The sequence below is a fragment of the Mastomys coucha genome, unplaced genomic scaffold (genome assembly GCF_008632895.1).
Source record: "Mastomys coucha isolate ucsf_1 unplaced genomic scaffold, UCSF_Mcou_1 pScaffold20, whole genome shotgun sequence".
NCBI classification, from domain to species: domain Eukaryota; kingdom Metazoa; phylum Chordata; class Mammalia; order Rodentia; family Muridae; genus Mastomys; species Mastomys coucha.
This window is the reverse complement of record NW_022196903.1, coordinates 37,511,772-37,529,183: the sequence shown is the minus strand read 5'-3', so window position 1 is coordinate 37,529,183 and position 17,412 is coordinate 37,511,772. Positions and strand designations below refer to the sequence as shown.

Sequence of the window (17,412 nt, the reverse complement as noted above, 5' to 3'; positions counted from 1 at the left end):
TCTTAGAGCAGAAGCTATTGGCATTCTCTTCAGGAAATTTTCCCCTGTGCCTATTTGCTCGAGGTTCCATATTTCTTTCTATGCCAATTTATTACTTATGACTGTTATGGCACAATATGCTAGATATAAATTAATGGCCAAATCAAGGGTGTTAACTTTCAGAAACTTAAATTTTGTTATTAGAAGCCAAGTCTCCCTTCCTCCTTTAGTTATCTGCTTGTTTGTTTGAGAAAGAGATTCAACAACCCCTACTGGCCTCAGACTCCCTTTTGTAGATCAGACTGTCCTTGATCTCTGATCCACATGCCTCCAACTCCCACATGATAAGATTACAGGGAAGTGCCACCATGCTTATCTGTAGTTTCTTCCCCCACACCCCCATCAAACCCCCTCTCTGTTTTTTTTTTTTTCTTTATTTTTTTTTTTCAGGAGAATAAGTGCAATGTCTTCATTATTTCTTCCCCTAACCACTTAGGTTAAAGAAACAGGCTCTGTCCCAGATCTAGTTCCAGTCCTAGACTAGGACTTAGTACAAAAAGTAAAATGATATTTTAACTTGCCCATCCTTGATTCTACTTCCTGTACTTCTGGCCGGTTGGCTCAATTGCACCATGAGTGAAAACGTGACCTGGAAAAGTGAGTTTATCCTCATGGGTTTAAGCAGTGACAAACACATCCAAGCTGCACTCTTTGTCCTCTTTGGGTTCACCTACCTACTGACTCTGCTGGGCAATGGACTCATCATCCTGCTGATTGCACTGGACCCACGACTCCATCTGCCCATGTATTTCTTCCTCTGTCACCTGTCAGTGGGGGACATCTGCTACACCTCCAGTGGGGTCCCCCAGATGCTGGCACACTTCCTCATAGAGAAAAAGTCCATCTCTTTTGCCTTATGTGGGACCCAGCTCTTCTTTGCTCTGACTCTTGGGGGAACTGAGTTTCTGTTGCTGGCTGCCATGGCCTATGATCGCTATGTGGCTGTCTGTGATCCACTAAGGTCCACAGTATTGATGAGCACAAGGCTCTGCATGGGTCTAGCAGGTGTCTCTTGGTCACCATGTGCCTTCCCACCTGTGAACACAATGTGCTCAACCATGTGGCCTATGAGACACTGGCACTGGTCAGGCTGGCCTGTGTGGACATCATCCTCAACCAAGTGGTGTTACTGGTTTCTAGTGTGGTGGTGCTGGTGGTGCCCTGCTCCCTGGTCTCTCTGTCCTATGCCCACATTGTGGTTGCCATCATAAAGTCCACTCTACCCAGGGATGCCACAAAGCCTTTGAGAGCTGTGCCTTCCACCTGACTGTGGTCTTCATGACTTATGGGATGGTCCTCTTCACCTACCTTCAGCCCACCTCCACAGCTTCTGCTGAGTAGGACAAGGTGGTGGTGATCTTTTATGCTTTGGTCACTCCCATGCTGAATCCTCTCATCTATAGTCTAAGGAACAAGGATGTGAAGGCTGCCTTCAGTCGAGTTCTGATTTAAGAACTTTGAGTCAAAGAATTAGAAGAAAATTTTCAAAAGGCAAGGTGTCCTGCTGAAGATTTTGAACACATTTAATGGTTGAGTAGCTCAAATACCAATGGCTGTCACTGAAGTTATTTTCCCAATCCTAATGAGTATTGGGGTATGAGCCACTCACAAAACCTATCCTTAAATGTTCCTGTGTATGTATGTAAGTGAATAGTTATCAGGACCTAAATCTACATGATATTCCTTTGAGGTAATAAGGAGCAGAATTTTACCTCTGGTATTTATTGCAGCCTCTGTTTTAGTTCAAAGAAAACAAATTACAGCAACATTAAAATGTAAATGCCATGTACAAAGTTAAATGAAATATTTTCATTTTCTTAACTGAAAGGAAGAGAAAAAACAATATAGCAATGTGTATGAACCAAAAAGGAAGGTTAGTTCAGACATCAGAGTAATGCACACTTCTTTGTCAACACTCTACTTCTGGGATGGCAAGATGGATTAGTGAGTTAAGGTAATTGCCATCAATGATGATGATCTGTGTTTAGTACCCAAGAACCACATGACGAAAAGAAAGGGCTGACTCAGTAGTTATCCTCTGACATATACACATTTACCATGGGATACTTGTACCAACCCTAATATGCATTCAGAGCACACACCTGAACACAAGGTTATACTACACATAATCAGAGGTCATCCAAGGTATTAAGCAAGACAAGAACTCTGCTTCTCCATCAGAAACAATTTAACAAACACCAAAATGAGTGAGTTCCAACCACCCAAGATAATAAGACAAAACAGTGATGATCTGACATTAACAAACATTTATAACTTTTAAAAACTATTAATTATTTAACAAATTAAATAATTAAAAATAACAGATCTCTCATTATTTTTTTCAACAAAACCAAGCAATACTTCAGCATAATTTTAGGACAATTCAAACTTTTACTCCATGCATGGGGAAACAGGTTGAGTAAAAGAGCAAGCTAGAACTGAGCAGATATTAAGGTTCTACTGAAACCTTTGTTTCAGTGACATTCAGCCTTCCCATAATGTCATTCAACTTCCCATCTTTCTACTTTTAGACCATTCTTATCATAGCCACAACAAAACCCCATTGCAACAAGGCAGACTCGCTTTCTCCCAGCTCCTGAAAAACCACTGGAGTGCCTTCAATCTATGGGCCTGTCAACTTTGAGTGCTTTAAATAAACACAGCAGTAAAGGTGGTGCCCAATTAACTGAATCTGAATTTTTCACTTAGTGTATTTTTCTGTACCCTATCACTGTGCTAATATGAGTTGTTTTACTTCTTTCAGGCAGAATCAGAAACAAACTGAAAGCTAGAAAAGGCAACTCAGCTGCTACAGGCTAATGCTCACAAAAAAGTGACAGAAATAAACACATTTGATGTCAGCCATCAGATTCTTGACATGGGTCAAGAAAAGATAGTCTATGTAGCAAAACCTGGTGGCAAAATTGAATATACATGTAGAAAACTGAGAATATCTTATCACTCACCCCCTGCAACAACAACCCAGTGAACCAAAAACTTTAATGTAAGATCCAACATTTTGAAACTTTTCTAAGAAACAGAGAGAGCTTTTCATGACGGAAGTTGACTTCTTGACTCAACCTCCAGCACGCTAGCCATCCCATGCTGTTCTCTTCAGCCTGATTCCTGCATTATCTTGTGGTAGTCAGAATCCTCAACCACTCCATAGGCCAAACACCATAAACCTAAACCTTTCCTCACATTACCCATAAGTTCAACTTATCTTCCGCTGCTCCCCATGAAGCACTGGGACCCATCTCTCCTGCCCTTTGAGTGACAGCACAGTTGGTGTAATGTGAAAATCAGATCATATGGTCCAGACACAGCTCTAGTCCTATTCATCTAGAATGTAGTGCTAGTCCCACCGTTTCCACTCTCTAAGCCACACCCAATCGCCTTTCCCATGCCATCCCCCTGAGGAAAGGAGTTTGAAATGGTTTCCCAAGTTTCTACCAGTTTTTTAAAAACATCTCTACAATTCTCATATTGTCCTCATCAATAGAATACGTTTTGATGACTACACTGGGCACTCAAGAGTCACTTTTGTGACTGAAGCTTGCTGAAAAAAAAATTATGGTATCGGGAAAACCATGGTCTTGTGGATGGGCCTGGTGCTGTTCTTGTGAACCAATCCCCTAATGAATAAAGGAGCCAATCACTGGGCAAGTAGGAGGGACTTCCAGGTTCGATGGAGGAAGAGAGGAAGTAAGGAGAGAGTTGGGTCTTTTTGGACAGGGATAACATGAAGACAAGATATAATTACAAGTGCCTCCCTGTTTCAATTGCTGATCTGTCAGGATTTGCCACCGGAAGGTTTAGATTCAATAAGGCTTACAAATTAGAATTTTAGTTGTGCCCAGCAATTGAGTTACTGTAGTTTCTGAATTAAGTTTGTGTTGTGTTTTCTCCTTCACGTGGCAGCTTGTCTGGGTTCAAGAGAGAAAGGTATGGAGGCAAAGTGTGGGTTTGCCTGTGGGTTTGCCTGAGGAACGCCACAAAGGTCATGGGGGTTTTGAAGCATGGTGAAGTAATCCACCTGCCAGTGGGAACCTATCGAGCTCCAGGCAAAATAGTCTCCACAGATAAGAACAGGTTGGCCAGACCAGCGAGGCTGAAAGTAACAGGGCACTAGCATGGGAACATGCCAGTTCATTTCCATAATAGTTCCTGCAACACCATGGCCCCAGAAACTCAGCAGATGGTATGTGGAGCCTGTTTCCAATCTTAACCATTACCACAGAGTAAGAAGAGGGACCGAAAGTAAGATCAACTACTCTGTCCTATATCACTCACACCTACTATAATCCTATCTTCTAACCCTGCATGCATGAATAATGTGGGTTGGAGAGTATATTATATGTTTAGGGCTAACCGCTTTTGATTGGACAACCTATAAAACAGCCCTTTTCTGAAAGAGACAGTTTTTTTTTCTTGTTCACCTGTGATTGAGTTTATTGTAGAGAAAAGTAACAGAATTTGGTTGGATAAAGAAAGGAGTTGGACACAGAACTAATGTGGGCTTCTAGCCCCAAGCCTCAGCAGCCCAGCCATGGGTCTGCACGGTTCTTTCGCATCAAGAAGTTAATCTTTCGGGCCATTTCCATGTTGTAGATCCGTCGGCACATTTCATAGCTCTCCCGCTGGCGGCGGAGGCAAAGCTTCTCATAGTACCGTGGTGGTGAGGATTCTGTTCAGGGTCCTGTAGGCACCTTCCATGTTTCCCTCCTGAACCACCACAGTCCTGGTAATGAACTTCAGATGTTTAGCCATGCCTTGTATTTAACTCTTCATCCCTCAGGGCCTATAGACTGGGGCCTCCAAATTCGTACTCCAAGAGAAAGTTGTTGTTTTTTTTGTTTGTTTTTTTGTTTTGTTTTGTTTTTCTCCTCTAAGCAGCCATTAATTGCCCATGGCTCTTCACCTAGAGGTTGTGAGATTGCCCACATCAAAACTACATGTCAACTGAGGTGATCATCATATGGTTGCCAAAAAAGAGGCCTGTAAATTAACAACGCCTGTTTGCATGCCAACATGTGATCCATTTTTAACTGCATCTATCCCTCTACCCCCCCCATACAGTCTTTTTTTTTTTTCAATAAAATGTGCTCATGGACAATTTAATGAATGTTATAATACATTCTAATTATTTTCACCCTTCTCTTATCTTCTTCCCAGACTGTTCAACCTCCTTTTCCTCAAAACTGCTTTACTCACATTCATGTCTTCATGGATTTTTTTGGAGCCATTGAGTGACAGGGGGCAATCTGGGTAGTCATAAGCTTAGAACTATCTACTGGGGCCTGATGGGCTTACCAATGATTACTGAAGACCATGACTACCTCTCACCCAGATTCTATCAGTAACCAGTAGTTCAATGGGTAGGGAAAGGGAACCACTGATCACTCCCTCATCAATGAATAGCTATTGTCAGGCCCAGGCCCAGGTACAGTACAGCGAGCTGCAGCAGTTGTGAAGTCAATGTTTGCAATTGTTAGGTTGTGCCTAGAAGTTGGATACTTCTTTCAGCCCTTCCAAAGCCAGTCAGTTTCACAAAGAAACAAAGATAATTTACTAGTGCTGGATATGAAAACAATAGGCTAGTTTCTTAATATTACTGTATCATTATATGAGGATAGGCCATGTCTACAGATTTTTGTTCATCTCATTTTCATATGTATTTGACAATATTTCCCTGTCATGATTCTAGATGTTAATATGTATTGATAGTCAAAGAAGTAAAAAAATGAATTATGATCATATTCTACAAGAAACAACCTGGGGATCCTTCCTAGGCAACACTACTTTTCAACATTTGAGCATTCTATAGTCATACAATTGTTTGGATTTGTTTTCTACCATTTCCTAGCCTACATGGAGTCATATATCATCTGTCATCAAAATATATCATAAAGTAGATAAGGTGCATTTTATGAGTAAGAAAGCATTTTAATTACATTCTGTCATATTTATTCTGGAAAATGGTACCTAATAGTTCTCATTGACCTTTGGTAGAGTCCCATCAGTTCTTACAAGACATGTATTTTGGAGTCCAAATTCTCAGCATCACTCTTCTTTGCTCTCCTCCTCCATGACGATGTTCAAGTTTTTTTTTTTGTTTTGTTTTGTTTTGTTTTTTTGTTTTTTTTGGTTTTTTTGGGTTTTTTTTTGTTTTTTTTTTTTGTTTGTTTGTTTTTTGCCTTTCCTCTTTGTCTTTGCTACAGTTCTGAATTAGAATTACCATAGACCTTGAATCTGGGAAGTGTTTCAGTCCTCTGGGGTCCTAAGTTGAACTGAGGGGTGAAGAGAACACAGATGAGCCTGAGACTGTCTAAAGGAGAATAGGAAAAATAACAGTTCAGGTCTGTTATCACTAAAGGAATGATCATGCATATAAGGAAAGCATTATCAGCATCAAGGAGACTGGGGTCATTTTAGTGACTATGAACTTGGGACTTGTTAATGGCTCTCCAATCCTTGGTCATGACAGTTCTACTGTGTTGCACATACTTCCAACATCATAGTAAGCAACTTGAAATTGGAAGGAGGAAGGAAGGAGGGTTGTTTTGTCTTGTTTTGTTTTTTGTTATCTTTGTATAGAGCAAGGGTCTCAGATTTATTTAATCCTTTTTTTCCAATTCCTCTCACAAAGTCAGAGAATTAATTCCTTGCTCCAGACTCTTCCCAAAAGTCTAAAATGAGCCATAGACAGTCTCATTAGCCCAGAAACCACAAGGACAATTAAAAGTTGAGTTAAAATGCTTTCAAAACGTGGATCCCACAGGGAACTTTAGAAGGGAAGCCAGGTAACAGAGCTGTAACTGGAGGAAGAGTGTAAAGGAACACTCCAAAAGTGAGTAATTGCCCTCTGGAGGTTCCGAAGCTCTGAAAGTTATCAACCCAGACTGACAGAGTAAAACCTCCATGCCTAAGAAGACAAAAAAATAACTTCTCCAAGGACTTTGTTCAAGATGAGCCACATGCCCACTCAACTGAATCCTTTACATGAGGTGAGTACTCTGCTGCAGTGACTCACCCACTGAGAAAGTTCTGAGGAGGTGATGAGGTGATGGAGCCCAAAATTTTGGGAGCATCCAGGACTGCTGTTGTAACCTCTACAATATTGTTCTTATTGGATGCAGCTGAATGTTTTAAATTGTCACTTTGATTACATAAGTCATTCCTTAAAATCCTCCTTTCCTGTTAGTCATTCAATGTGCAATTCAACTACAATGCTCTAAATACCATAGATAAATACTCTTAGAACAAAATATTGGACCTCAAAGGCTGTTTTCTTGGCCTTGAAATATCTATACTGTTGGAGTAAACAGGAATGGAGGAAGGATGGAGTTGATAGACAATCCAAAGGATGATGTGAAACCCAGAGTTATCCAAAAAGAAAGAGGGTAACTATTCTCATTTGTCCAATATCAAATGCATAATTATTAAGGAACTAAAGCAGATTTAATCCTAATCTGGTTTTTAAAAACTTAGTTAACATCACACTGTAGAAATGATGAGAGAAACCCTTTGGAAAGAGCCTCATGCATCAGAAGACAAGTGTTTTTATTCATTGCCCAACTGATTTTCCCAGTATTAATGATATGCCCCTTTATCCATTATACCTTTGGTCCTTAAGACAAGACATGCCATTTCTTGAACTCTACCCCCAAAACAAAAAAAAATAATACTTTATGTGTGGCCTAAAGTTATGACAAGAAACTTAGAAACTCTCCATTTTATATGTAATTTTCATTTTATTTATGTATGTAGAAACATACATGAAAATGACATGCAAAGGAATGTCAGAGCACAATTTGCAAGACTTGGTTCTCTCCTTCTATCGTGTGGGTTGCAAAGATCAAACTCAGATTGTCAAGCTTCATGGCAGGATTCTTCACCCATTGTGACATTCTACCAGCTTTGACATTTATTTCTTGCCAAAATTTTCTTATGTGTGCATAGAGTGATAAAATGCCAGAGTAATGTTTTTCTTAATATAATGTTTTAAACTAACATACATATTTATAATTTAATTTATCACAAGCTATAAAGAATCTTAATGTTTACCAAATCTAGTATGCCAATCAAAAAGATGGAAAAAAACCTTATGCTACAGAAATATTGCAATTTACCCAATGATGCAAAGACTAGATTTTTATATAGGCAGAAAGTTGGTCCCATTGTTCTACCATTCTTGTTATTGCTTTGAATTGTAAGCAAATATTGGTCATTTATTTACTTCCACTTTCTAATTTCCATGTTTCTATTGCCTGGGTACACACTAGGACCTGTCTTCAATTACTGAGGGCTTGTTGGGATTTCTCTGAAAAGATCATAGTGATACAATCTTTCCATAATTTTTCCAAGTATAAGTTTCTGGAGACACAGTGGTCATCTTTGGACCCTAATAATCTCTGCTCCTGTCACTGGTCAGGTCCTACCTGATATATGATGTGTGTTTATCAAACACAGGATGGTAAACTAAAATTTTCTAAATATCTGAAGGAGACCATTGATCAAATAAACAGTTGGTCTTTGTATAAAGCCAATATTACATATTACTAAAGCAAATACGTGGGAAGTTCATAGAGCAATGATGCTGACAGTGACTATGTACACATTTGACCTAGGTTCCTGAAATATATTGCAACAGGGGATCACAATTAGGTATAATCATTGGGAGTTAGTGTAAGTGATCTTGTGCTCCACCCCCATTCTTTTAACTTTCTGATCTACTATATGTCCCACTGTCATTTGTCCTCATGCTAGTGAGTAAAGCTACCTAAGTGATGTAAACTCTCTTGAGTGCAGGAACAATGACCAGTAAGGATATACTGAGTACTTTTCCAAAATTTATTTGTGTTTACTGGTCATCTGACCCTACTTGACAGACTTTGCAGAAAGCTATATTTGTTTATTGTTGCTCATGTGATTCCATTGAGGAAAATAGGAATGCAAAGATCAAGACACTTGTAACAGAGCAGGTTAAGGAACCTATTAAATATAGCATGCTTCATGCCTTCAGCTTATCTTTAAGAAAACTTACCTTTCAATACTAGACTCTGTGCTTTGAACATCAGTGTTTCTATAACTCAAATAGGCAATCTGGAGCTGAGATTCCCTGACTGCACTCTGAGAGCATCCCCTGCTCTTGAAGGCCAGATGACAGTCTGAACCCACCATCCGTGGCCCATGGGATCCTACTCCTTGAACGATATCTGTCAACAACCACCTCTGCCTCTCAATAATAAGCTAGATAACAAATAAGATCATAAGGACAGGCTTCAGACTGGTTCTCAGGTAGATCTGAGACCTGTGCAGGTGACCTCACCTTGCCCCTTGGATTCTTTAGGTAGGAAATAAGAGGGAGAAGTAATTCCTTCCATTTCTAGCAGGGTTCACTGCACTCTGGATGAAATATAGAACCTCCACACCAGGGTACAGATTGAGGATTCTTTCTACAGTCACAAGTGACCTGGGAATGGTAGCAAGACCAAACACAACCACTCCCTCTGAAGACTCAGAGGAAGGGGCCTGAACTATTACAGTGCTCAGAATCCCAGCTAGCATCTCCCTAAGCCTGACCCTATCCCTTAACCTTCACCGAGAACCCAAAGCCACTTTCTACCCTTCATGGTTCCCACTAAGATGGTTTCTAGTCACTGCAGAATCAGTACCAAAGGGAGGCCAGAGCTGTCTGCAACATCAAGCAACATTCGACTCTCTTCATCCGACAATTAGATGGGACCCTAACCACTGTTTCCACCGTGGGAAAAAAAAAAACAAACTTATGCTTTCCAGAACTTTTATGTTTGTTGCTGTGACTCTGCTCTAGTTGTATTAATGATAATTTACAATATTTATATTGTTGAGCTATATATGCACAAACTAGTCCATTGACTTCCAAAGAATACACTAAGTGCCAATATTTTTTATTTCCTTTTTGATTCTGTAGAAACACTGATGTTCAAAGCAGAGTCTTAGTATTGAAAGGTAAGTTTTCTTAAAGATAAGCTCAAGGCATGAAGCATGCTATATTTAATAAATGAATTATTTGCCCATTAAGAAGTAACCTAGAGATTATACTGCCAGCAAGTAATCTGAGGGCATTGAATTGAATTTCCTCAAGAACCAGTCAGCAAGCTTGGACTGTAGAGAGTCAAATGCAAATTCAGATGAGAAAGGAGAATTCCTACAGTGAGAGGATTGAGACTTTTTCATTACTTTATGCTTGGTGTCAATATGTCTGCCTCCTATTGTTCACCAAAAACTCACACTTTCTTCAACATCTAAATAAAGACTGAAATTTAATTATTATCTAATTACTGACCTAGTTCCTTTCATAGCATTTAACACTATTTAATTAATGTGGGTAATTGTTAAATTAATCTCTATGTCCCTGATTAAATTATATGAATGAAGATGGTGGGACTTGTGATTCTGTCTTGTGTTTTGCAAAGACAGGGACCTCCACACCACTCCTAGCACACAGTACATATAGATCTCAAAGAGAGACACATACCAAGGACTGATGGCTACAGGGAGGAGGATGTGGGAGGATTTTCTTCTACATTATCACTTACATTAGAGTTTATTGGAAGCAAGAATAGTAGCAGAAAGGAAGTTTTCAAACTGTTTCATGGGAATGTTGAAGCACCCATCTCAGGCCCAGTGGTACCTAGAAGACTTTAGCTGCTCCTGTCTGACAGGGGAGAATCTCCCTTTCTTTCCACTTTCCCTATTATTATTAAGACTTTTCCACTTTGATACCTTCCTTACTGAATTTTTCTTTTTCCTTTGTTTCATTTTGAAATCTTGCATTATTTTCCTTTTTCCATCATTTATTTTATTTGTTCTCAATCCCTCTACATTACAGACTACACCCTCTATTGTTTCAATTTGAAGAGTGCTAGAAATTTTCTAAGGTATATTTAAAGTGGGGGGTTGGCTCTTCACAATCTCATGTATTTGTGTCAGTGGCCAAATCTTCCTTTCTCCATTGTTTGGCACATGTCCTTCCCTAATCACCTAGGTTAAACCACCAGGCTGTGTCCCAGATCCAGCTGCAATTCTAGCCTAGGACTCAGTGCATAACCTATGGTGACACCTCTACTTGTCCTCCGTGACCTCTATTCCCCCTAATCCTGGCCAGCAGTCCCAGCTCCTCCATGAAGAGAGACAATGCAACCTGGGTAAGTGAGTTTATCCTCATTGGTCTCTCCACTGACAAACACATCCAAGCTGCACTCTTTGTCCTCTTTGGGGTCACCTACCTACTGACTCTGCTGGGCAATGGACTCATCGTCCTGCTGATTGCACTGGACCCACGACTCCATCTGCCCATGTATTTCTTCCTCTGTCACCTGTCAGTGGTGGACATCTGCTACACCTCCAGTGGGGTCCCCCAGATGCTGGCACACTTCCTCATAGAGAAAAAGTCCATCTCTTTTGCCTTATGTGGGACCCAGCTCTTCTTTGCTCTGACTCTTGGGGGAACTGAGTTTCTGTTGCTGGCTGCGATGGCCTATGATCGCTATGTGGCTGTCTGTGATCCACTAAGGTACACAGTGGTGATGAGCCCTAGGCTCTGCATGAGTCTAGCAGGTGTCTCTTGGTTTGTAGGTGTAGTTAATTCTGCTGTGGAGACAGCAGTCACAATGCGCCTTCCCACCTGTGGGCACAATGTGCTCAACCATGTGGCCTGTGAGACACTGGCACTGGTCAGGCTGGCCTGTGTGGACATCACCCTCAACCAAGTGGTGATACTGGTTTCTAGTGTGGTGGTGCTACTGGTGCCCTGCTCCCTGGTCTCTCTGTCCTATGCCCACATTGTGGCTGCCATCATGAAGATCCGCTCTACCCAGGGACGCCGCAAAGCTTTTGAGACCTGTGCCTCCCACCTGACTGTGGTCTCCATGTCTTATGGGATGGCCCTCTTCACCTACATGCAGCCCCGGTCTACAGCCTCTGCTGAGCAGGACAAATTGGTTGTGCTATTCTATGCTGTGGTCACCCCCATGCTGAATCCTCTTATCTATAGTCTGAGGAACAAGGATGTGAAGGCTGCCTTCAGTCGAGTGCTGATGAAGAACTTTGAGTTAAAGAATTAGGAGACAATTTTAAAAAGGAAAATATCCTTCTGAAGTTTATAGACCCATTTAATGTTAAGATTTTACGTATGGCCCACATACCATTGTCTGTCATTTCTTTTAATTTTCCAATCCTGGCCACCCCTGGGGTGTGAGCCACTCATATAACCTCCCCTTAAGTGTGCCTGTGTATGTGTGTAAGGGAATAGTTATCAGGACCTAAATCTATATGATGCTCCTTTGAGGTAATAGGAAGCAGAATTTTACCTCTCGCCTTCATTTTGGCTTCTCCTTAAATCAAAGAAAATAAATTACAGCAATTTTAAGATGTAAATACCATCCAGAAGATTAAATGAAATATGTGCATTTTCTTAACTAAAAGGAAGAGTGAAAACAGAATAGCAGTGTGTTTGAATCAGAAAGGAAGTGCACATAAGTCATTTTGTTAATACTCTAGTTCTGTGATGGCAGGAGGGCTTAGTGGGTCAAGGAGCTTGCCATCAATGATGATGACCTGTATTTGAGCCCCAAGAGCCACATGATGAAAGAAAAGGTCTGACTCACAAGTTATCCTCTGACTTCCACATGTCTACCATGGCACAATCGCACCTTCCCCAACACACATAATAAATGAATGAATAAATAAATAAAATAAATAAATAAATAAATAAATAAACAAACAATGCAAGTCAACTTCCTAAGATCTGTAAATATATATTTAACTTTTCTTCAGTTTATAGGAAAATTATCTACAAATTTCAAACTTGTCTGTGCCCAAGGAATTAAACAAACTTTAGGCCAGAAATACAAAAGCTGAGCTGGGAGTAGAAGTCAGTCAAGCATATGCTGTACAAGCATTAGAATCTGAGTTTGATGCCAAGAACCAATATCAAATGATTAGTGTGATGCCTTGAGAGACGTCTCAGAAGTTAAAGTCGCTTGCTGCTCTCACAGAGGACCTGGGTTTGGTTCCAAAGCATTCACAAGGCAGCTAACAGCTTTCTGTAACTCAAGTTCCGGGGATCTTATACCCTTTTCAGGCATTTGTGGGCACCAGGCACACATGAGGTACACGTACACATGTAAAGGCAAAACATCCATACACATAAAATAAAAATAAAGTATACATATTTTTTTAAAATTTTAAAATTTGTTGTTTTAGAACACACATAATTCAGTGGCTTAGCAAAGGGAGAAAGGTTCCTGGTGCTCACTGGCTAAGCAGGTTTGTCGATTAGGCTGACACCCAAGGTTGTCCTCTAGTTTTCATACACTTGCACATGTGTCTTCACACACAGTGCATGTACACGCACATACACAAAAAAAATTATATACACAAAGAGAAGTGCATGAGTCACATGGTCTTAGTAGTAGGGAACACACACAGGATGTAAGGCTGGTGACATCAAGATTCCTGCAGATCTGGGCATGTGCAAGTCATACAGCCATCACTTTCCTTCCTTTTCCAAATGTCAGGGAGCACAAACAGCAGTTCAGCAAGTCACATATTAGAGATCTCAGACAAATGTCTAACAATGGTGTCTAACCATAAAGTCTTGCTAACCCTCAGGAATACATTCCTAACACACACTTAACCGCAAGGCTACACATGATCAGAGGTGAGCTTACATACTAAGCAAGGGAGGAACTCTGTTCCTCCACCAGAAAGAATTTAACAATGACCAAAATGAGTGAGTTCCAATCACCTGAGGTGATGAAGCAAAACAGTGATGATCTGATCCTAACAAACGTCTAAAATAACTTTTATAAACCACAATTAAATATCATTGAACAAAGTGAAACATCTCTTATCTATCTTTCAAACACAACTAGAGGAAGACTGCAGCATAATTTTAGGACAATTCAAACTTCTACTCCATGCACGGGGAACAGGTTGAATGTAGGAGCAAGATAGAACCGAGCAGATATTAAGTTTCTCGTGAAACTTGTTTCAGTGACAATCAGCCTCCCCACAATATCATACAACCTCGCATCTTTCAGATGAGACAGAAAAGAATGCCATTGCAACAAGGCACCCAATCATTCCAGCTTCTGAAAACCACTGTGGTACTTTCCATCTATGGATCTGTCTACTATGAGGATTTCAAAGAAGTGCAGTTCTAAAGGATGGGCCCTGTTGTGTCTGGATTTCTCACTTAGCATACTTAGCATAATGTCTTCTGTGCTCTATCACTGTAATAATATGAGTTGTTTTACCTTTTTCTGGCTGAACGAGAAAGAAATTCATGCTGGTAAAGATGGTTCTGCTGCTACAAGCTAAGGATCACAACAAAAATGACAAAAATAAACCCATATAATGTCAGCCATCAGATTTTTGATACAGATCAAAAGAAGACAGACAGCCTCTTTAGCAAGTGCTGCTTGGAAATTTGGAAACACATGTAGAAAACCAAAACTAGATTCTTATTTAATTACCCACTCTAATATCAATCCGAAATAGATCAACAATCTAAATGTAAGATCCAACATTTTGAAACTTTTCTAAGAAACAGAGACTTTTCATGACAGAAGTTGACTTCTTGACTCAATCTCCAGTACACTGGCCATCCCATGCTGTTCTCTTCAGCCTGATTCCTGCATTGTCTTGTGGTAGTCAGAATCCTCAACCACCCCATAGGCCAAACACCATAAACCTAAACCTTTCCTCACATTACCCATAAGTTCAACTTATCTTCTGCTGCTCCCCATGAAGCACTGGGACCCATCTCTCCTGCCCTATGAATGACAGCACAGTTGCTGTAATGTGAAAATCAGATCATATGGTCCAGTGGGGTCCTACCGCTTCTACTCTCTAAGCCACACCCAATTGCCTTCCCCCTGCCACCCTCCTGAGGAATGGAGTTTGAAATGGTTTCCCATGTTTCTACCAGCTTTTTAAAAACATCTCTATAATTCTCACATTGTCTTTCTCATCAATAGAAAAAATTTGATGACTATACTGTGCACTCAGGAGGCACCTTTGTAACTGAAGCTTACTGAAAAAGAATTTTAGTATGTGGAAGTCTGTGAACCTAGAAAGTCAGCAGCTGATGTGTGGAACCTGTTTCTAGTCTTAACCATTACTACAGAGGAAGAAGAGGGACCTAAAGTAAGAACAATTATTCTGACCTACATCATTCACACCTACCGTAATCCTATCTTCTAACCCTGCATGCATGAATAATGTGAGTTGAGGAATATCCATGCTACATATTGTTGCAATATAAATATAAATTTATAAATACAATGTGCTGAGTCCCATTAGTATTGCTCATTACGTGTTTAGGACTGACCCCTTTTGATTGGACAGTCTATCATAGGGCCCATTCCTGGAAGAGACATTTTCTTCCTCTCTCAGCAGCCATTAATTGCCTCTATCTCTTCATCTAGGGCTTGTGAGATTGTCCTGATCCACACAGTCATGCCAACTGATGTTGTCATTATATGGTTACCAAAACAAGACATGAAATTTGGCAGCACGAGTTGGCATGCCAATATGTGATCCAATTTCAACTAAATTTTTCCCCTTTCAATAATTTTTTTCTCAATTGTTTGTTCTTGAACAATTTAGTGAATGGTATGATACGTACTAATTATTCTCACCCTTCCCTTGTCTTCTACCTACCCTGCTCAACCTCCTCTTTCTCTACAAATGCTTTTCTCACAGTCATATCTTCATGCATTATTTCTTGAGCCATTGAGTCCCAAGGAAGCCATCTGAAAGTGGAAATTTCTGGTTTCTTTGGACACTCAGTTGTTTCATATGATGTTTTTCTGGAAACTGTCTTATGAAAAGATGTTCTGTTGAGGCAGCCACTCGTGGGAGGATGTTTTCCTGAGAACGTACATGTGGTGTTTCTCTGGAAGCTGCCTGAAAAGAAGGGTATGCAATGTTTTGCTAGAGCAGACACTTGAGAAAACATATGATGTTTGGAAAGTGTATAAATATAACCCAACAGATAGTGGATGACATTGTAGCATTGTTTTGCCATGTCACTCTTTGCTGGTCTTTGTTGGGTTTTGCTGATGCTGGTCTTCACTGATGACCCTGTGGCATTGGTTTGCCTTGCCTTCATAAAAGTCAAACACAACAATGAAATTCTTGTAATGTTCAAGCAACTTCTCACCACTTCTGCAGGCCTGAGCCTATTGATAGAGCCTTGCTACTTCTTCTGAATCTAAGTACCGTGGCTGATTTATGAGTGATGTTTGCAAGTGGACCAAGCTACCACTTCTGATTCATGTGAATACACTGCTAATATCCTGACAACAAAGATTAGAATTGCCCCAAAACTATTTCTGAACAGGTCCATATACCCCTTATCCATATTAACCTTTCCTTTCCAGTATCTCTTGTGGGTAGTGGGTGAGAAGAAAGGTTAAAGCATTTAAGAACACTTATTAAAGTAGGTTTAGAAAAATCTAAGCCTACACATCTGGGCAGTCATGAATTTAGAATTATTCATTAGATCCTGATGGGCTTACCAGTGACTACTGAAGACCATGACTATTCCACATGTAGAATCCATCACTAACCAATATTTCAATGGGTAAGGATAGGGCTCCATTGATCCCTCCCTCATCAATGAGTAGGTATTGTCAGGTCAAATTTCACTGAAGCTCAGGCCCAGCCTCAGTGCAGGTAACTGCAGCTGCTGTGAGTTAATATTTGCAATGGTTCTGTTGCCCACAGAATATGAATATTTGCCTTAGCCATTTAAAAGGCACTTAAAGTGCAGACCTTGGGCTCAAGCTCTGCAGCCAGTCCCATGACACCCAGAGGAAGCTCCACTCCCAGGCACTCTGACACTCTCAGGATCTGAGGTGAGGAGGACCCAACATCTGTCCCAACACCAGGAGTAACTGGGACCAGCGGGAGCACCCACACAGTAACTCCACTAGCAGAGTGGCTTGGGTTCCTTCCAGTCCCTCTTGGCTGCTGTCCTGAGCAGACCTTGAGCTCAGGCTCCACAGCCAGTCCCACAACACCCAGAGGAAGCTGCTGTACTCCCAGGTGCTCTAACAAGCCCAGGGTCACAGGATCTCAGAATCACAGGATCACAGAGACAGCCTGACTCTGAGGAGTTCTGATACAACCAGGATCACAGGAAGGACTAACTCCAGTCAGATTTAGCAAGGGCAGGTAGTACTAGAGATAACCAGATGGCAAGGGCAAGCATAAGAAAATAAACAACACAAATCAAGGTTACTTGGCATCTCCTACCATAGCAAGTCCTGGACACACCATCACACCAGAAACACAAGATTCAGATCTAAAATCACT

At 40.7% G+C, this 17,412-nt stretch overlaps 1 protein-coding gene and 2 pseudogenes across 2 annotated transcripts in view; 2 read left to right on the top strand and 1 right to left on the bottom strand.

The window, feature by feature from the left end:
• LOC116098813 (olfactory receptor 2F1-like) overlaps positions 1–12,149 on the top strand; it is a 25,469-nt gene extending 13,320 nt beyond the window's left edge. For both annotated transcript variants that reach the window (XM_031381692.1, XM_031381693.1), the window contains 2 exons: positions 9,995–10,032; positions 11,072–12,149. In XM_031381692.1, the coding sequence (XP_031237552.1) occupies positions 11,208–12,149 (942 nt within the window). In that variant the 5' untranslated portion in view covers positions 9,995–10,032; positions 11,072–11,207. The remainder of the gene's footprint in view (positions 1–9,994; positions 10,033–11,071) is intronic.
• LOC116098815 lies at positions 612–1,513 on the top strand (annotated as a pseudogene).
• Positions 4,474–4,809, bottom strand: LOC116098816 (annotated as a pseudogene).
• Positions 12,150–17,412: the final 5,263 nt, after the last annotated feature.